The following is a 19,763-nucleotide window of genomic DNA, read 5'->3' as shown; positions in this document are numbered from 1 at the left end:
TCTCCTCCTCTCTAAATTGGAAGGATATGGATTCGATGGGTGGACTGTTTGGTGGCTAAGGAATTGGCTGGATGGTCGCATCCAGAGGGTAGTGGTCAATGGCTCGATGTCCAGATGCAGACCAGTGACGAGTGGTGTCCCTCAGGGGTCCGCTCTGGGGCCAGCGCTGTTCAATATCTTCATCAAGGACATAGACAGCGGGATCGAGTGCACCCTCAGCAAGTGTGCAGGTGACACCAAGCTGAGTGGTGCGGTCGACACGCCTGAGGGACGGGATGGCATCCAGAGGGTTCTGGACAGGCTGGAGAGGTGGGCCTGTGTGAACCTCATGAGGTTCAAGAAGGAGAAGTGCAAGGTCCTGCACTTGGGTCTGAGTAATCCCCGGTATCAGTACAGGCTGGGGGATGAAGGGACTGTGTGAAGCCCCGCTGAGAAGGACTTGGGGGTACTTGTGAGAGGCTGGACTGTCTTAATCTGACTCTTGGGATCATCACAAACCTTCCCCGAGCCCAAAATCGCACCGGGACAGTACCGATGGACGAAAAGCTGGACATGAGCCGGCAATGTGCTCTCGCAGCCCAGGCGGCCCGCCGTATCCTGGGCTGCATCCAAAGAAGCGTGGCCAGCAGGTCGAGGGAGGGGATTCTGCCCCTCTACTCTGCTCTGGTGAGACCCCACCTGGAGCACTGCCTCCAGCTCTGGGGTCCTCGGTACAAGAAGGACATAGACCTGTTGGAGAGGGTCCAGAGAAGGGCCACAAAAACGAGCAAAGGGATGGAGCCCCTCTCTTCTGAGGGAAGGCGGCAAGAGCCGGGGTTGTTCAGGCTGGAGAAGAGAAGGCTGCGGGGTGACCTTATTGCAGCCTTTCAGTACTTAAAGGGGGCTTACGAGAAAGATGGGCACAGACTTTTTAGCGGGGCCAGTAGCGATAAGACAAGGGGTGATGGCTTTAAACTACAAGAGGGTAGATTCAGACTGGATATAAGGAAGAGATTTTTTACAATGAGGGTAGTGAAACACTGGAACAGGTTGCCCAGAGAGGTGGTGGATGCCCCATCCTTGGAAACGTTCAAGGCCAGGCTGGAGGGGGCTCTGAGCAACCGGATCTAGTTGTAGATGTCCCTGCCCATTGCAGGGGGGATGGACTAGGTGACCTTGAAAGGTCCCTTCCATCCCAACGCATTCTATGATTCTATTCCATGATTCTATGAAACAGAGGAACAAAACCCAGGCAAAACAAGTGACGCAACCGCTCACCACCCGCCGACCGACGCCCAGCCCAGCCCCGAGCAGCGATCACTGCCCCCTGGCCAACTCCCCGCAGTTTCTATCCTGAGCATGACGTCATATGGGATGGAATAGCCCTTGGGCCAGTCTGGCTCGGCTCTCCTGGCTGTGCCCCCTCCCAGCTTCTCATGCACCTGGCAGAGCGTGGGGAGCTGAAAAGTCCTTGACTGGTGGAAGCACTACTTAGCAACCACTAAACCAGCAGTGTGTTACCAACATTATTCTCATCCTAAATCCAAAAGACAGCACTGTACCAGCTACTCGGAAGAAAATTAACTCCATCGCAGCTGAAACTAGGACAACCCCCCACCCATCCTCATCCACTCCACCGCCATCCCAGCAGCCTCACCGTCACGTCCTCATCACTGTCGGTTGGATGCCAGCACAGATGGCAGCGAGCAGCTGGGGCTTTGTGGGGCTAAAGCTTCTCTCCTCCTCCCCTCCGGGTGTTGTGGCCTAGCGGGGCAGCTGGGGCTTTGTGGCAAGCACACCCTGGGTCCGGGGGTGCTGTCCTGCAGGCAGCGGCAGAGGCCAGGAATGACCCTGTCTGCTCAGCACACTCAGGGTGGTCTCCACGGGAACAGACACCAGAGGACGGGGCGCTTTCTTCCAGCTTTATTTCAAAACAATTCATTCCACTTTGGCCATTTCCAGAAGAGAATTTAATCTCTCCGAGGCTCAGCAGAGCCAGCAGCACAGCCACCGCAGGCTCCATCTTGATGTTGGCATGTCTGTTGTCAAGACAAAGACGGTGTCAGCTGCCAGGAGGCTGACCAAGGGATCGGGGTCTTTCCCCAAGGGCAGGAGGGCTGCAAAAGAAGGAAGCAGAGCAGACATGAGCCGCCACTGCCTGCAGAGACCCCCAGGAGTCCCCTGCGGACCATGCCAGCCCCACCCTCTCTATCTCCCTGGCCAGGAGGAGCAGGTGACACAAAGAGACCAGCTGGAAGCTGCTGCTCAGGAATGCCCCACGTGCCCCTGACATCTTCCTCTGCCCCTGAAGCCTTTTCCTGGAGCAGGGCCAGGCATGGCAGCACCCTGCCCTGGCTCTGGCCCCTGCCCCACCAGCCCCGGCCAGCACAGCACTGCCCCTGCTCACCGTTGCAGATAGCCCACAGCTCCTCCCTGCTCAGGTTCCTCTGGTGCCCCGCAGCAAGCCCTAGGCACAGAGCTCCTGTCACACCTCTGCTCCCCAGCACGCTCCCAGCCACACGGCCCCTGGCCCTTCCACCGCGGCTGCACACCCTCCTCACCCTCAGCAGGGCTGACCCCAGGGAAGGACAGCACGTGAGGGCGCTGGCACTGAGCAAGGCGCCCAGCGAGCCCACCTGCGCGGTGGGCCGTGCACGCGGCAGCTGGGGCTCTGGCAGCCACTGGGCTGCCCCTTGTTGCCAGTGCAGCGGCAGGGACTGGGGCCAGGCTGCCAGAAGAGGGTCCCCGGGGGCTGTGTGTGGCTCACCGATGAACCTGACGGCTGCCTCTCGCAAGGTGGCCCGAGTGTCCTTCAGGTACGGCAGACTCTGACGCAGATATTCTTTCACCCTGCTCCTGTCCTGCTGTAGCTGGGGAGAGCACAAGGGCACGGGGCTGGTACAGACCCTCCCCAGACAGCCGCACCAGTGCCTCCTACCAGCACCCCCCTTCCCTCCCGGCGATTCCCCGTCTCCCAGCCAGGAGCCCTGTGGGGCCGAGGTTGAGAGAGAGCCGCAGGCACAGGGGGCCTGGGGGTGCTGAGACCCCTCTGTGCCACTGCCAGGGCCCACACGGGCCGGGGTCTTGCTTAGCAGCCTGGGGGCAGGGAGGGGAGAGGGGCCTGCAGAAGAGCCCTTGGGGGCTCCGTGCTTGAGGGCAGGGAAGGAGGCTGCAGCTCCAGGCTGTGGGCTCTGGGCTGGAGCAGGGCAGGCGAGGCACAGCTGCACAGCCCTCCCCATGGCACGTGGGGCAGCCCTCGTCCAGCCCGGCCCTGGGCCTTGGCGGTTGTCCTCACCAAGCACTCTCCAATCTGGCGTGTCTGGTAGGTCTCGGCCAGGTCACTGAGCTTCCTCCAGCCCAGGAACTCTGCAGAGGCGAGGAGGGTGTCCCTAGAGGCCTGCAGAGAAGCAGAGGTCGGGAGACGGCAGCACAGCCCAGGGGACGAGCCTTGGCATCCTCCTCCTCTTGGCCAGGCTCCGAGCCCTTCCCAGCCCCTTAGGGGAAGAGGCAGCGGGGGACAGAGTCTGAACTGGGTTCAGTGCCCAGGGCAGGGACACGGGGCAGCCACCACCTCAGGTGTCTCACGCTGCCGGCCAGCAGAACAGAGAAGCTCAAGAACTGCTGAGCTGCTCTCAGGGATGGGGCAGACTGAAGGGAAAGGAGGTGTAGGCCTGCGGCTGTAGGCAGAGAGGTCCACAGTCCCAGAGACACCGAGGCAGGACAGAGCCAGCAGCATCTCGCATGGGCATCCCCCAGCAGGACGCTGGGGTCCCCAGCCCCTTCACGCCCAGGCTCTGGGTGGGCAGAGCTTTGATCCCGGGATGCAGGGCCAGTCCACCGCCGGCTGCATCTCCCTTCCCACCGCTCTCCCTGCCCCAGGCTGGGGAACAAGCTGGCTCTGCACCCCTTGCAAGTGCTGCACCCCTCCGCACAGACCAAGTTCTCTGGCCCAGTGCAGGGGCACCTGGGTGAGCAGGGCAGCAGGCAGCAGCGGGGAAGGAGGAAGGCAGCGGTGGGACCAGCGCAGGGAAGGAGGGGAGCAGTGGGACCCTGAGGTGACACTCATTCCCAGACCCTGAGGTCCAGCAGCCCTTGCCCCTTATGCCCAGGCCACCCCCATGGTGTCAGCACGCCCTTCCCCGCGACACTGGTCGCTGCTCACTGCACCTTGGCCACGCTGCTGATTTGGTCGTTCATATGCAACAAGAGCGGGAGCAGGACCCTCTGCACGTTCTTCTTCATCTTTTCCTTCTCACTCCCCACCACACTCTTCATCGTGTCTTTGAAGAGGCTGATGGAGAGCTCCTGCACCTGGCTGGCCTCCTGGTAGGGAGGAGGACAGGGGCACTTGAGCACCAGCCGCTCCCTGCCCAGAGGGAGCCAAGGGCGTTGGCATGGCTGATGTGAGGGGAGATGCTCTGGGGTCAGCTCCTGAACACAGGAGCCGTGGGCCAGACCTGCAGCCCCGGCTGAATGGCCCCAGAGCCCTGCCAGGCCACGCAAGAGGAGCAAGGAGGGGAGCAGCCCTGCCTGAGTGCTGCCCGCAGCGCTGGGCTGAAGGGCAGCTGTCCTTGCAGAGTGCCCATCAGTGGCGTCAGGCTCCCACGGCAGCCTTACCTCATCAAAGAGGGGCAGGAGCTTCTCCGCCAGCTGCAGAGCAATGAGGCTGGCCTCCTCCCTCTTCATGTGACCCATCATGTTCCTGAGGAATACCAGGGCCTTCGTCTTGACGTCAGTGTCGGCATCCTGCAGGGTCTCCACGATGTCTGGCAGCAGGACCAGGATTTTTCGTGCCTGCATGAAACACACAGTTTCCTTATTGTGAAGCGGTAAGAGACCACCCTGGCAAAAGTGCACCGGTCGCTGAGCACCAGCCTCCCAGGACCTGGCACAGGAGTCCCTGCAGCAGCCTCCTGGCAGGCAGTGGCCACTGATGGGGATGCGGGGAGAGCACCAGGAAGGGAAGGGAGTGCAGGAGAGCAGGGTCCCCTGCTCTGCCACCTCCTTTTGCGACAGGCCTGAAGGGGCAGGTGGACTGGTAACCCTCTGCGCCTGGAGGGCTCCCCAGGCACCCACCAGCCCCCTCCCCAGCAGGGAGGGAGACTGGAGCCGTCACCCCACATTCTGACTCCCAGCCGAGGCCAAGCCACCGCGTTACCCACTGCCCCAGGCCTCGGCTGCCAACATGGCTCCGCTTGACTGCACCCTGCTCACCGTCTCCGCTGTCTTTGAGAGCGTGATGAGGCCGCTGAGCACCGGCGAGAGCATCGGCAGGCTTGGATGCCTCAGGTACCTCTGGGCTTTGTAGAGGGCAGCAAACTCCTCTGTTTCAATGTCACCGCAGACCAGCAGCTAAAACGAAGACAGCAGTGAGAGAGCAGCAGAGCCCGCAGGGCTCCCTCCACCGCGCTGCCACAAAGGAGGCACGAGACGTGGGCGGTGGCGAGTGTCTCCTCTCCCCAGGCTTGAAGCCCCCTCAGCCTGTGCAGGCCGTGCCTCTGCCCCAGGCCCAGCAACTGGCCTGACTCTGCCTTCTGCCCCTTTCTCTGCCCCTGCCCCAGGTTTCCAGGCTGCAGAGCAGGGCAGGGGCATGCGGGCAGGGGGGAAGCAGAGCGCTGCCCGGGCAGGGGCAGGCTTCGTGGTTTTTTCACCCGGACCAAACCGGCACGGGGCGGCCCCAAGTGTCTGGCATGGGGTCTGGCTGGTGCTGGGCAGGTCCCTGCTGACCCTAGGTGGCTGTGTCCCTGTGTCCTGGAGGAGGTGGCCATTTGGAGGCAGCCAGAAGGGGAGGGGGCCGTGCCCGTTTCCCTGGGGAGGCAGGCACAGCTCTGAAGTTGAGCATGGTCACTCACAGCCAAGGGACAGATGCAGGCGTCCTCTGCGGCACAGCTGAACACCTTGCGCAGCCGCTGGTCCTGGAGCACGCCGAGCAGCTCCGTCAAGACACTCCGCAAAGCCCGAGGCACGGAGATGATCACCTCCCACATGGCCAGGGCAGCGCTGCAGACCCAGAGCGCTCGGTCAGCAGGGCTGCCTCGGCCACCGCACCCTGCCCGCGCCAGCCTCTCCGGACCCAGGCTGTGCTGCAGCCCTGGCCCTGCGCACCCCCTCGCTTGGGGTGCCCGGGGGCCCTGCCCACGCAGGCAGGAGGGGGCTGAGGTGGTGCTCCCCATGGGGCAGGGAGGAGCGTGGGGGCAGGGCTCTGGCTTGGCCAGCTTTGGCTGCTGCGGGCCTGGCTGTTCCACCGGGGCTGGGAAGCGCGGTGGGATGGAGGGCCCGGCTCCTCGAGGATGTCCTGCGGTTTTCTGTGGGTCTGGCAGCCAGAGAGTCTCTGGGCCCCTCTCCGCACAGGGAACAAGCTCTCAAGGCTGTCGGGGCCACTACCTGTCAGATGTTGGAGAGATCTTCAGCAGGCTCCTGACCGCTTCCCTGGGGCACCACTCGGTCAGCAGGAGGAGGAATGAGTCCAGGCTGTGCCGGGCTGGCTCTGTGCGGACGCACTCCACGTTTTTGTGGATGTACCTCATGATCTTTGGCACCTGGAGGGGACAGAGGTGAGGATGGTGTGCAGCCACTGGAGTGCAGCCATTTCCCAAGCTGCCACTGAAACTGCTGCCCTTCCTGTCCCTCTCTGCTGCCTTGAAATGGCTTCAGGTGCCCGAGAGAGCTGAGTTAGGCAGGGAGGGAAGAACAAGGCCTGACAGGGTTCAGGGGCAGGGCAATCCAGCCACAGGGCACTTACATCCCTCAGCCAGGAGGCAGGGTCTCTCCTGGCCATGGCCAGGACAGTGCTGCCCATCTCCCTGTCAGCTATGTCGTCTGCTGTCAAGGCTTCAATGGCCCCAAGGAGAACGTCTGTCATCTCAGCAGGCTCGAGGTGTTCTCCAAACAGCTATGGGAGGAAGGAAGGGAGGGAAGCCATGTCACGCCAAGTACCCTGATGGGGCTGTTTGCCTGAGCAGCACCAACAGCTCTGGCAAGAGATGCCCGGCAGTGCTGTCAGCAGTGCCCACAGGAAAGCTGGAAGCAGGGCTTGCAGTCTCTGCAGGGCAGAGGAGAGAGCAGCGGGTGAGGGAGGAGGCTTGGGGGCACGGGCACTGTGTGTTGGCCCTGCAGAGAACCAGGGCTCGCTGGTGGCCAGGAGGGCTGGAGCTGCTGCTGGGACACTGGAGTGCCCCCCTCGGATAGGCCCTGCTCGGGGACAGCAGGAAGCCTCTCAGCAGGGACACTGAGGCCATGCCAAGCCCACTGATTCTGGGTCCCTTTGCTCACACAAGCCTCCTGCCGATGCCACGGACAAGAGTCCTAGCAAGGGGGAGCTTATTACCGTGGTCAGGTCACTGCTGTTGTGGGAAGAAAGCAGCCGGGCGCTCTCAGAATCCCTCTCTGGTCGGAGCTCCGGATGCTCTGCATTATCCTCTGGCAGTGTCTCGCCTGCATGGAGGGGAAACACAAAAGAGGCAGTAGGACACAGCATCTTTGCCAACAAGCTTGCCAAATGGTGAAAAGAGCTTTAAGCTCAGCACGGCTGAGGAGGGAGGCTGTGCCGGAGCCGGCTCCCAGCCCCAAGCAGCCCTGCCATTCAGGCACCGCCGTGGCCCCTGCCCACAGGACCCCTGCTGCCGGTGTGCCGAGGAAACAGGATGCCGGCGTCCAGCCGGTCGCACTCGCTGGCCCCGACCCTGCCAGTCCCGGGGCCCTTCGCTCACCGGTCTGCAGCGGCTGCAGCATGGACACCTCGTAGGGCTCTGGCCGAGAGCTGCTCTCCTGGGGAGCCCCCACCTCCTCCCAGGCCACCCTGGGGCGGCTGGGGGTCTCTCCGCCATCCTGCAAAGTGGAGGAAAGTCGGGGGAGAAGGGGGCAGCTTAAGGGAACCCCAGCGCCACGGGGCTGCTGGGGCACAGGGAAAGATGTGGGCTGCGCTCGGGGTCTCCTCGCCAGCTCCACGCTCCTGCCCTGTCCTGTCGCTGTCTTCTCCAACACTGCAGGGCTGCGGCCACGCTGGCTATAGACGGTGCCGTGGGGTGTCACAGAGCGGGGTCACAAAGGGCCCCACTGTGACCCGCCGCCTGGGCTGGGAGGGGCAGGGCGTCCACTGCGAGGGGTAGGGAGCCAGCTCGCCATTGGCCCCTGGCTCCTCTCAGGGTGCCCCCAGGCCCCCATCTGCCCTTATGTCCCCTCAGGACCTTCCTGTACCCTCCGGCTCGTCCCAGAACCCTGCGTTCACACGCCCAGGCGTGGCCCCAGGACCTCCCTGGGAGACCCCTGCTTCTCCCGCTCCGTGTAGCGCTCTCTTCACATCTCTACACTTTCTGGCATCTCACAGTTACGTCCTTTCCCCCACTCTGAAAATCTCTCTCAGCACCAGGAAGCAAAGGATGTTTACGCCTGCTTCTCTCCTCCAGTCCCTCTTTGGGGATACAGCTGTCGATGGGACTCTTACAGGGTGTATCGCTTACCAGATGCTGTTCAGAATAGGAACCCCGAAAGAAAGATTCTCTGTCTTTTCTACACTGCCTTCACATCTCTAATCAACGCCCTCACCTACAGCCTAAGAGACAGAGAACTTGAGGAGTCGTTCAGAAAAGTCTTCTCTAAACACATGGATCCCACGGGGTTCGAAACCAAGCCCGGCTGATTTGAACATCTTCTGAGCTGCTCCTTATTTGTGCCGTTAGAGATTTCTTGAGATTTCTAAGGTGCGCAGTGGAGAGGAGAGACATTTTTGGATGGGGTCTGCCGTCTCATTGCTTACAGAATCTCTCAGTCACTTTTGTCTTCGTCAGCCTTGGCTCCAAGTGCAACTCACCGCTTTAGAAAGTGAGAAACTGCTGGAGATGGCAGACCGTGAAAGGAGAAAAGTAGTTGGCCTGGGGTGAAACTGGTGGGACCGTAACGGAAAAACCTACGAGACCAAAGATGGGCAAGTAGAGCGTCAGGATAAAAGCGATTTGCATCGCTTCTCTTTCTTGGGTTTTATTTGTCTCTCTCTTTGTTATTTTCCTTTTCAGTACAATATTATTATTTTTATTTTTACCATTACTATTACTACTATTATTATTGTTACTGCTATTGCTATTGTCATTTTATTTCAGTTATTAAACTGTTTTCATCTCAACCCACGAGTTTTCTCACTTTTACCCTTCCGATTCTCTCCCCCCATCCTGCTGGGGGAGTCAGCGAGTGGCTGTGTGGAGCTCAGTTACCGGCTGGAGTTAAACCATGACGCTCCTTTCTCCAGCCCCTCTTCCATACCATTAACATCAGGCTCACCTCCCACACGATCCAATACATCCTCATGAACCACCACTCCCCTTCCCATCCTTTGACATAACACACAGCTAGCATTCCCTCAGTCTATGGACCACCCCTGTAAAATGTCCATCAAATGTCCACCAGATGCCCACAGAGCGTCCATTGGCTTCACTGGGTCCGTGACTCCGGGCTCCATCTGTGACGGTGGTCACTCAGGACAGGAGAGGTGCTGCGCTGCGTGGGGCTCTTGGGCACCAAAGCCAGCGCAGGGCGGAACCACGAGGTTCCCCTTGTTCTCAGGGTTCAAAGCGTCCTTTTTAGCATCTAGCCCATCCCGTCCGTGCCCAAAGCCTCCTTTTTCGGGCTGAAATCCTCGTGTTTAGGGTCCAAACGTCTCTTTTAGGACCCACGGCCTTTCCTCAGGGCCCCGGTTTCACCCTGAGGGCCTCAACCCCAGGGGCGGAGCGAGTCGCCTGGCAACGCCTGCCCAGAAGGGGGGGCGGTGACCCGGGACAGCCAATGGCCTTTGAGGAGCCGGGGGCAAGGCACGTGATTGCTCTGTGAGCAGGCAGCCAATCAGAGGAAAGCTCCCTGCAGGGAAGGGCGGGCACTGGGGTGGGTAAGGGGGAGGGACCCCACAGGCAGCCAATAAGAGCGAGCATCACCGCAGGGGAGGGTGGGCCTGCAACCAGGGCAGAGTGACAGCCCAGCTAGCCAATCCCAGGTCACATCTCAGGTGCAGGGCAGGCACTGCAGCACCGCAGCCTGACCACCTGGGGGCCAATCCCAGGCAGCATCACCCCAGGGGAGGAGACTGACAGCCCTCCCGACCTAGGCCAGTGCCGACTGTTGGGAGAAGGCGGCGGGCTCTGCCTGTGGGCAGGCCGAGCTTCAACATGGCGCCCGTGGGGCCTGCCCCGAGGCCGAGCAGCCCCCGGACCAGGTGCGGGGCCCCTCTTCCCCCCTCCCACCTCTCTCCCCTCTCTCCTCCACCCCTGACCGCCCTCCCGTTCTAGAGCGCCCCGTCTCCATGGGAGCCACCGGCTGACAGAGAGTCAGTGTCCCGGGGCCATGCAGGGGGTCCCAGGGCCGATGCTCTCCCCGCCTCTCTCTCCACAGCTACTGCACATCATCTCCTTCCTGACGCTGCCTGACGTGCTGAGACTGGGCCAGACCTGCCGCTACTTCCACGAGGTGTGCGACGGCGAGGCCACCTGGCACCACCTCTGCACCCCTCTCTGCCCCGCCGCCATGAGCGCCCGGCCCTGCAAGAGGGCCACCATCCTCAGCCGTGAGTCCCTGCCATTGCTGGGGGCGGCGGCGGGGAGCACTTTGTCTCCCATCGTCATGTTTAGAGTCCAAAGCTTTGATTCTCGGGTTGAAAACCTGCCTTTTAGGTCCCAAAGCCTCGTTTTTAGGGTACAAACCCTCATTGATAAGCTCCAAGCCGCCATTTTAAGGTTCAGAGACTCATTTGAAGGGCCCAGAGTGTCATTTTCAAGGCCCGCAGGCCGATTTAGAAGGACCCAAGCCTCAGTTTTCGAGGCCAAAGCCTTATTTATAGGGTCCACAGGCTCATTTTTAACTTCCAAAGCCTCCTTTGTAGGGACCAAAGCCTCATGTTTAGGATTGAGTCTGCATTTTGGAGGGCCCAAAGCCTCATTTTGAGCCTCCAAAGACCCATTTGGAGTGTGAACAGCCTCAGCGTTTGGTACCAAAGCATCATTTTAGGGCACAAACCCTAATTTCAGGGTTCAAAGCCTCAATTTCATTTTCAAAGCCCTGCTTTTAAAGCCCAAACCCTCCCTTTGTAGGTCCAAACTCTCATTTATAGGTCCAAACCCCTCTTTCACAGCTCAAAGCCTCCACTGGAGTGCCCAAAGCCCTGTTTGAGGGACGGAAGCTTCCTTTTGTGGGGCCATAGAGGAGCCAAGAGGTTCCCCTCCTTTGCAGGGTCAAAAGCCTCATTTGTAGCACCTCGCCTGTCCTTTTTAGTGCCCAGAGCCTCATGGTTAGGGCTGAAATCCTCACTTCTAGCGTCCCAGCCTGTCTTTTTTGTCTTGATGTAGTTGCTAAGCCACTCTCCATGATATCTGAAAAGTCAGGGCAGTCAGGTGAAGTCCCTGGGGACTGGCAAAAGGGAAGTATTGCAGCCATTTTTAAAAAGGGTAAAAAGGAGGACCCTGGGAACTGCCGACCTGTCAGCCTCCCCTCTGTGCCTGGGAAGATCATGGAACAGATCCTCCTAGAAGCTACGCTAAGGCCCATGGAGGACAGGGAGGTGATTTGGGACAGCCAGCACGCCTTCACCAAGGGCAAGTCCTGCCCGACCAACCTAGTGGCCTTCTGTGATGGATTAACTACGTCAGCGGACGAGGGAAGAGCTACGGATGTCACCTCTCTGGACTTCTGTAAGGCCTTTGGCACGGTCCCCCACAATCTCCTCCTCTCTAAATTGGAAGGATATGGATTCGATGGGTGGACTGTTTGGTGGCTAAGGAATTGGCTGGATGGTCGCATCCAGAGGGTAGTGGTCAATGGCTCGATGTCCAGATGCAGACCAGTGACGAGTGGTGTCCCTCAGGGGTCCGCTCTGGGGCCAGCGCTGTTCAATATCTTCATCAAGGACATAGACAGCGGGATCGAGTGCACCCTCAGCAAGTGTGCAGGTGACACCAAGCTGAGTGGTGCGGTCGACACGCCTGAGGGACGGGATGGCATCCAGAGGGTTCTGGACAGGCTGGAGAGGTGGGCCTGTGTGAACCTCATGAGGTTCAAGAAGGAGAAGTGCAAGGTCCTGCACTTGGGTCTGAGTAATCCCCGGTATCAGTACAGGCTGGGGGATGAAGGGACTGTGTGAAGCCCCGCTGAGAAGGACTTGGGGGTACTTGTGAGAGGCTGGACTGTCTTAATCTGACTCTTGGGATCATCACAAACCTTCCCCGAGCCCAAAATCGCACCGGGACAGTACCGATGGACGAAAAGCTGGACATGAGCCGGCAATGTGCTCTCGCAGCCCAGGCGGCCCGCCGTATCCTGGGCTGCATCCAAAGAAGCGTGGCCAGCAGGTCGAGGGAGGGGATTCTGCCCCTCTACTCTGCTCTGGTGAGACCCCACCTGGAGCACTGCCTCCAGCTCTGGGGTCCTCGGTACAAGAAGGACATAGACCTGTTGGAGAGGGTCCAGAGAAGGGCCACAAAAACGAGCAAAGGGATGGAGCCCCTCTCTTCTGAGGGAAGGCGGCAAGAGCCGGGGTTGTTCAGGCTGGAGAAGAGAAGGCTGCGGGGTGACCTTATTGCAGCCTTTCAGTACTTAAAGGGGGCTTACGAGAAAGATGGGCACAGACTTTTTAGCGGGGCCAGTAGCGATAAGACAAGGGGTGATGGCTTTAAACTACAAGAGGGTAGATTCAGACTGGATATAAGGAAGAGATTTTTTACAATGAGGGTAGTGAAACACTGGAACAGGTTGCCCAGAGAGGTGGTGGATGCCCCATCCTTGGAAACGTTCAAGGCCAGGCTGGAGGGGGCTCTGAGCAACCGGATCTAGTTGTAGATGTCCCTGCCCATTGCACGGGGGATGGACTAGGTGACCTTGAAAGGTCCCTTCCATCCCAACGCATTCTATGATTCTATTCCATGATTCTATGAAACAGAGGAACAAAACCCAGGCAAAACAAGTGACGCAACCGCTCACCACCCGCCGACCGACGCCCAGCCCAGCCCCGAGCAGCGATCACTGCCCCCTGGCCAACTCCCCGCAGTTTCTATCCTGAGCATGACGTCATATGGGATGGAATAGCCCTTGGGCCAGTCTGGCTCGGCTCTCCTGGCTGTGCCCCCTCCCAGCTTCTCATGCACCTGGCAGAGCGTGGGGAGCTGAAAAGTCCTTGACTGGTGGAAGCACTACTTAGCAACCACTAAACCAGCAGTGTGTTACCAACATTATTCTCATCCTAAATCCAAAAGACAGCACTGTACCAGCTACTCGGAAGAAAATTAACTCCATCGCAGCTGAAACTAGGACAACCCCCCACCCATCCTCATCCACTCCACCGCCATCCCAGCAGCCTCACCGTCACGTCCTCATCACTGTCGGTTGGATGCCAGCACAGATGGCAGCGAGCAGCTGGGGCTTTGTGGGGCTAAAGCTTCTCTCCTCCTCCCCTCCGGGTGTTGTGGCCTAGCGGGGCAGCTGGGGCTTTGTGGCAAGCACACCCTGGGTCCGGGGGTGCTGTCCTGCAGGCAGCGGCAGAGGCCAGGAATGACCCTGTCTGCTCAGCACACTCAGGGTGGTCTCCACGGGAACAGACACCAGGGGACGGGGCGCTTTCTTCCAGCTTTATTTCAAAACAATTCATTCCACTTTGGCCATTTCCAGAAGAGAATTTAATCTCTCCGAGGCTCAGCAGAGCCAGCAGCACAGCCACCGCAGGCTCCATCTTGATGTTGGCATGTCTGTTGTCAAGACAAAGACGGTGTCAGCTGCCAGGAGGCTGACCAAGGGATCGGGGTCTTTCCCCAAGGGCAGGAGGGCTGCAAAAGAAGGAAGCAGAGCAGACATGAGCCGCCACTGCCTGCAGAGACCCCCAGGAGTCCCCTGCGGACCATGCCAGCCCCACCCTCTCTATCTCCCTGGCCAGGAGGAGCAGGTGACACAAAGAGACCAGCTGGAAGCTGCTGCTCAGGAATGCCCCACGTGCCCCTGACATCTTCCTCTGCCCCTGAAGCCTTTTCCTGGAGCAGGGCCAGGCATGGCAGCGCCCTGCCCTGGCTCTGGCCCCTGCCCCACCAGCCCCGGCCAGCACAGCACTGCCCCTGCTCACCGTTGCAGATAGCCCGCAGCTCCTCCCTGCTCAGGTTCCTCTGGTGCCCCGCAGCAAGCCCTAGGCACAGAGCTCCTGTCACACCTCTGCTCCCCAGCACGCTCCCAGCCACACGGCCCCTGGCCCTTCCACCGCGGCTGCACACCCTCCTCGCCCTCAGCAGGGCTGACCCCAGGGAAGGACAGCACGTGAGGGCGCTGGCACTGAGCAAGGCGCCCAGCGAGCCCACCTGCGCGGTGGGCCGTGCACGCGGCAGCTGGGGCTCTGGCAGCCACTGGGCTGCCCCTTGTTGCCAGTGCAGCGGCAGGGACTGGGGCCAGGCTGCCAGAAGAGGGTCCCCGGGGGCTGTGTGTGGCTCACCGATGAACCTGACGGCTGCCTCTCGCAAGGTGGCCCGAGTGTCCTTCAGGTACGGCAGGCTCTGACGCAGATATTCTTTCACCCTGCTCCTGTCCTGCTGTAGCTGGGGAGAGCACAAGGGCACGGGGCTGGTACAGACCCTCCCCAGACAGCCGCACCAGTGCCTCCTACCAGCACCCCCTTCCCTCCCGGCGATTCCCCGTCTCCCAGCCAGGAGCCCTGTGGGGCCGAGGTTGAGAGAGAGCCGCAGGCACAGGGGGCCTGGGGGTGCTGAGACCCCTCTGTGCCACTGCCAGGGCCCACACGGGCCGGGGTCTTGCTTAGCAGCCTGGGGGCAGGGAGGGGAGAGGGGCCTGCAGAAGAGCCCTTGGGGGCTCCGTGCTTGAGGGCAGGGAAGGAGGCTGCAGCTCCAGGCTGTGGGCTCTGGGCTGGAGCAGGGCAGGCGAGGCACAGCTGCACAGCCCTCCCCATGGCACGTGGGGCAGCCCTCGTCCAGCCCGGCCCTGGGCCTTGGCGGTTGTCCTCACCAAGCACTCTCCAATCTGGCGTGTCTGGTAGGTCTCGGCCAGGTCACTGAGCTTCCTCCAGCCCAGGAACTCTGCAGAGGCGAGGAGGGTGTCCCTAGAGGCCTGCAGAGAAGCAGAGGTCGGGAGACGGCAGCACAGCCCAGGGGACGAGCCTTGGCATCCTCCTCCTCTTGGCCAGGCTCCGAGCCCTTCCCAGCCCCTTAGGGGAAGAGGCAGCGGGGGACAGAGTCTGAACTGGGTTCAGTGCCCAGGGCAGGGACACGGGGCAGCCACCACCTCAGGTGTCTCACGCTGCCGGCCAGCAGAACAGAGAAGCTCAAGAACTGCTGAGCTGCTCTCAGGGATGGGGCAGACTGAAGGGAAAGGAGGTGTAGGCCTGCGGCTGTAGGCAGAGAGGTCCACAGTCCCAGAGACACCGAGGCAGGACAGAGCCAGCAGCATCTCGCATGGGCATCCCCCAGCAGGACGCTGGGGTCCCCAGCCCCTTCACGCCCAGGCTCTGGGTGGGCAGAGCTTTGATCCCGGGATGCAGGGCCAGTCCACCGCCGGCTGCATCTCCCTTCCCACCGCTCTCCCTGCCCCAGGCTGGGGAACAAGCTGGCTCTGCACCCCTTGCAAGTGCTGCACCCCTCCGCACAGACCAAGTTCTCTGGCCCAGTGCAGGGGCACCTGGGTGAGCAGGGCAGCAGGCAGCAGCGGGGAAGGAGGAAGGCAGCGGTGGGACCAGCGCAGGGAAGGAGGGGAGCAGTGGGACCCTGAGGTGACACTCATTCCCAGACCCTGAGGTCCAGCAGCCCTTGCCCCTTATGCCCAGGCCACCCCCATGGTGTCAGCACGCCCTTCCCCGCGACACTGGTCGCTGCTCACTGCACCTTGGCCACGCTGCTGATTTGGTCGTTCATATGCAACAAGAGCGGGAGCAGGACCCTCTGCACGTTCTTCTTCATCTTTTCCTTCTCACTCCCCACCACACTCTTCATCGTGTCTTTGAAGAGGCTGATGGAGAGCTCCTGCACCTGGCTGGCCTCCTGGTAGGGAGGAGGACAGGGGCACTTGAGCACCAGCCGCTCCCTGCCCAGAGGGAGCCAAGGGCGTTGGCATGGCTGATGTGAGGGGAGATGCTCTGGGGTCAGCTCCTGAACACAGGAGCCGTGGGCCAGACCTGCAGCCCCGGCTGAATGGCCCCAGAGCCCTGCCAGGCCACGCAAGAGGAGCAAGGAGGGGAGCAGCCCTGCCTGAGTGCTGCCCGCAGCGCTGGGCTGAAGGGCAGCTGTCCTTGCAGAGTGCCCATCAGTGGCGTCAGGCTCCCACGGCAGCCTTACCTCATCAAAGAGGGGCAGGAGCTTCTCCGCCAGCTGCAGAGCAATGAGGCTGGCCTCCTCCCTCTTCATGTGACCCATCATGTTCCTGAGGAATACCAGGGCCTTCGTCTTGACGTCAGTGTCGGCATCCTGCAGGGTCTCCACGATGTCTGGCAGCAGGACCAGGATTTTTCGTGCCTGCATGAAACACACAGTTTCCTTATTGTGAAGCGGTAAGAGACCACCCTGGCAAAAGTGCACCGGTCGCTGAGCACCAGCCTCCCAGGACCTGGCACAGGAGTCCCTGCAGCAGCCTCCTGGCAGGCAGTGGCCACTGATGGGGATGCGGGGAGAGCACCAGGAAGGGAAGGGAGTGCAGGAGAGCAGGGTCCCCTGCTCTGCCACCTCCTTTTGCGACAGGCCTGAAGGGGCAGGTGGACTGGTAACCCTCTGCGCCTGGAGGGCTCCCCAGGCACCCACCAGCCCCCTCCCCAGCAGGGAGGGAGACTGGAGCCGTCACCCCACATTCTGACTCCCAGCCGAGGCCAAGCCACCGCGTTACCCACTGCCCCAGGCCTCGGCTGCCAACATGGCTCCGCTTGACTGCACCCTGCTCACCGTCTCCGCTGTCTTTGAGAGCGTGATGAGGCCGCTGAGCACCGGCGAGAGCATCGGCAGGCTTGGATGCCTCAGGTACCTCTGGGCTTTGTAGAGGGCAGCAAACTCCTCTGTTTCAATGTCACCGCAGACCAGCAGCTAAAACGAAGACAGCAGTGAGAGAGCAGCAGAGCCCGCAGGGCTCCCTCCACCGCGCTGCCACAAAGGAGGCACGAGACGTGGGCGGTGGCGAGTGTCTCCTCTCCCCAGGCTTGAAGCCCCCTCAGCCTGTGCAGGCCGTGCCTCTGCCCCAGGCCCAGCAACTGGCCTGACTCTGCCTTCTGCCCCTTTCTCTGCCCCTGCCCCAGGTTTCCAGGCTGCAGAGCAGGGCAGGGGCATGCGGGCAGGGGGGAAGCAGAGCGCTGCCCGGGCAGGGGCAGGCTTCGTGGTTTTTTCACCCGGACCAAACCGGCACGGGGCGGCCCCAAGTGTCTGGCATGGGGTCTGGCTGGTGCTGGGCAGGTCCCTGCTGACCCTAGGTGGCTGTGTCCCTGTGTCCTGGAGGAGGTGGCCATTTGGAGGCAGCCAGAAGGGGAGGGGGCCGTGCCCGTTTCCCTGGGGAGGCAGGCACAGCTCTGAAGTTGAGCATGGTCACTCACAGCCAAGGGACAGATGCAGGCGTCCTCTGCGGCACAGCTGAACACCTTGCGCAGCCGCTGGTCCTGGAGCACGCCGAGCAGCTCCGTCAAGACACTCCGCAAAGCCCGAGGCACGGAGATGATCACCTCCCACATGGCCAGGGCAGCGCTGCAGACCCAGAGCGCTCGGTCAGCAGGGCTGCCTCGGCCACCGCACCCTGCCCGCGCCAGCCTCTCCGGACCCAGGCTGTGCTGCAGCCCTGGCCCTGCGCACCCCCTCGCTTGGGGTGCCCGGGGGCCCTGCCCACGCAGGCAGGAGGGGGCTGAGGTGGTGCTCCCCATGGGGCAGGGAGGAGCGTGGGGGCAGGGCTCTGGCTTGGCCAGCTTTGGCTGCTGCGGGCCTGGCTGTTCCACCGGGGCTGGGAAGCGCGGTGGGATGGAGGGCCCGGCTCCTCGAGGATGTCCTGCGGTTTTCTGTGGGTCTGGCAGCCAGAGAGTCTCTGGGCCCCTCTCCGCACAGGGAACAAGCTCTCAAGGCTGTCGGGGCCACTACCTGTCAGATGTTGGAGAGATCTTCAGCAGGCTCCTGACCGCTTCCCTGGGGCACCACTCGGTCAGCAGGAGGAGGAATGAGTCCAGGCTGTGCCGGGCTGGCTCCGTGCGGACGCACTCCACGTTTTTGTGGATGTACCTCATGATCTTTGGCACCTGGAGGGGACAGAGGTGAGGATGGTGTGCAGCCACTGGAGTGCAGCCATTTCCCAAGCTGCCACTGAAACTGCTGCCCTTCCTGTCCCTCTCTGCTGCCTTGAAATGGCTTCAGGTGCCCGAGAGAGCTGAGTTAGGCAGGGAGGGAAGAACAAGGCCTGACAGGGTTCAGGGGCAGGGCAATCCAGCCACAGGGCACTTACATCCCTCAGCCAGGAGGCAGGGTCTCTCCTGGCCATGGCCAGGACAGTGCTGCCCATCTCCCTGTCAGCTATGTCGTCTGCTGTCAAGGCTTCAATGGCCCCAAGGAGAACGTCTGTCATCTCAGCAGGCTCGAGGTGTTCTCCAAACAGCTATGGGAGGAAGGAAGGGAGGGAAGCCATGTCACGCCAAGTACCCTGATGGGGCTGTTTGCCTGAGCAGCACCAACAGCTCTGGCAAGAGATGCCCGGCAGTGCTGCCAGCAGTGCCCACAGGAAAGCTGGAAGCAGGGCTTGCAGTCTCTGCAGGGCAGAGGAGAGAGCAGCGGGTGAGGGAGGAGGCTTGGGGGCATGGGCACTGTGTGTTGGCCCTGCAGAGAACCAGGGCTCGCTGGTGGCCAGGAGGGCTGGAGCTGCTGCTGGGACACTGGAGTGCCCCCCTCGGATAGGCCCTGCTCGGGGACAGCAGGAAGCCTCTCAGCAGGGACACTGAGGCCATGCCAAGCCCACTGATTCTGGGTCCCTTTGCTCACACAAGCCTCCTGCCGATGCCACGGACAAGAGTCCTAGCAAGGGGGGAGCTTATTACCGTGGTCAGGTCACTGCTGTTGTGGGAAGAAAGCAGCCGGGCGCTCTCAGAATCCCTCTCTGGTCGGAGCTCCGGATGCTCTGCATTATCCTCTGGCAGTGTCTCGCCTGCATGGAGGGGAAACACAAAAGAGGCAGTAGGACACAGCATCTTTGCCAACAAGCTTGCCAAATGGTGAAAAGAGCTTTAAGCTCAGCACGGCTGAGGAGGGAGGCTGTGCCGGAGCCGGCTCCCAGCCCCAAGCAGCCCTGCCATTCAGGCACCGCCGTGGCCCCTGCCCACAGGACCCCTGCTGCCGGTGTGCCGAGGAAACAGGATGCCGGCGTCCAGCCGGTCGCACTCGCTGGCCCCGACCCTGCCAGTCCCGGGGCCCTTCGCTCACCGGTCTGCAGCGGCTGCAGCATGGACACCTCGTAGGGCTCTGGCCGAGAGCTGCTCTCCTGGGGAGCCCCCACCTCCTCCCAGGCCACCCTGGGGCGGCTGGGGGGTCTCTCCGCCATCCTGCAAAGTGGAGGAAAGTCGGGGGAGAAGGGGGCAGCTTAAGGGAACCCCAGCGCCACGGGGCTGCTGGGGCACAGGGAAAGATGTGGGCTGCGCTCGGGGTCTCCTCGCCAGCTCCACGCTCCTGCCCTGTCCTGTCGCTGTCTTCTCCAACACTGCAGGGCTGCGGCCACGCTGGCTATAGACGGTGCCGTGGGGTGTCACAGAGCGGGGTCACAAAGGGCCCCACTGTGACCCGCCGCCTGGGCTGGGAGGGGCAGGGCGTCCACTGCGAGGGGTAGGG

At 61.6% G+C, this 19,763-nt stretch overlaps 2 protein-coding genes across 2 annotated transcripts; both read right to left on the bottom strand.

Annotated features, from left to right (window-relative positions):
• Nucleotides 1-1,965: 1,965 nt before the first annotated feature.
• LOC148053659 (maestro heat-like repeat-containing protein family member 7) lies at nt 1,966-7,456 on the bottom strand. The gene is made up of 11 exons (XM_087773094.1): nt 7,307-7,456; nt 6,722-6,871; nt 6,364-6,518; nt 5,832-5,979; nt 5,194-5,331; nt 4,597-4,773; nt 4,147-4,302; nt 3,275-3,376; nt 2,747-2,849; nt 2,387-2,446; nt 1,966-2,096 (listed from the first exon to the last, which is right to left on the bottom strand). The coding sequence occupies exons 1-11, from the start codon at nt 7,454-7,456 to the stop codon at nt 1,966-1,968; spliced, it is 1,470 nt and encodes a 489-aa protein (XP_087629220.1).
• Nucleotides 7,457-13,638: 6,182 nt separating this feature from the next.
• On the bottom strand, nt 13,639-19,479 carry LOC148053658 (maestro heat-like repeat-containing protein family member 7). Its single transcript, XM_087773120.1, has 12 exons — nt 19,362-19,479; nt 18,980-19,086; nt 18,394-18,543; nt 18,036-18,190; nt 17,504-17,651; nt 16,866-17,003; nt 16,269-16,445; nt 15,819-15,974; nt 14,947-15,048; nt 14,420-14,522; nt 14,060-14,119; nt 13,639-13,769 (listed from the first exon to the last, which is right to left on the bottom strand). The coding sequence occupies exons 1-12, from the start codon at nt 19,477-19,479 to the stop codon at nt 13,639-13,641; spliced, it is 1,545 nt and encodes a 514-aa protein (XP_087629246.1).
• Nucleotides 19,480-19,763: the final 284 nt, after the last annotated feature.

The sequence above is a fragment of the Nipponia nippon genome, unplaced genomic scaffold, assembly GCF_047370975.1.
Source record: "Nipponia nippon isolate SJK-2023a ecotype South Korea unplaced genomic scaffold, ASM4737097v1 scaffold_38, whole genome shotgun sequence".
NCBI lineage: Eukaryota > Metazoa > Chordata > Aves > Pelecaniformes > Threskiornithidae > Nipponia > Nipponia nippon.
The sequence above is the reverse complement of the archived record's forward strand: the minus strand, read 5'-3'. Positions and strand labels throughout refer to the sequence as shown.

Excerpts from the sequence above, each read along its gene's own strand:
- LOC148053659 (XM_087773094.1), bottom strand. The coding sequence starts at position 7,456 with ATGCTGTGTCCTACTGCCTCTTTTGTGTTTCCCCTCCATGCAGGCGAG. Across the intron at positions 5,332-5,831 it reads CCTGCATCTGTCCCTTGGCT|CTGCTGGTCTGCGGTGACAT; the intron begins GTGAGTGACCAT and ends TCTTCGTTTTAG. Across the intron at positions 2,097-2,386 it reads GCTGTGGGCTATCTGCAACG|CCCTCCTGCCCTTGGGGAAA; the intron begins GTGAGCAGGGGC and ends CTTCTTTTGCAG.
- LOC148053658 (XM_087773120.1), bottom strand. The coding sequence starts at position 19,479 with ATGGCGGAGAGACCCCCCAGCCGCCCCAGGGTGGCCTGGGAGGAGGTG. Across the intron at positions 17,652-18,035 it reads ATCTCTCCAACATCTGACAG|CGCTGCCCTGGCCATGTGGG; the intron begins GTAGTGGCCCCG and ends CTGGGTCTGCAG. Across the intron at positions 14,523-14,946 it reads GCCAGATTGGAGAGTGCTTG|CTACAGCAGGACAGGAGCAG; the intron begins GTGAGGACAACC and ends TGCTCTCCCCAG.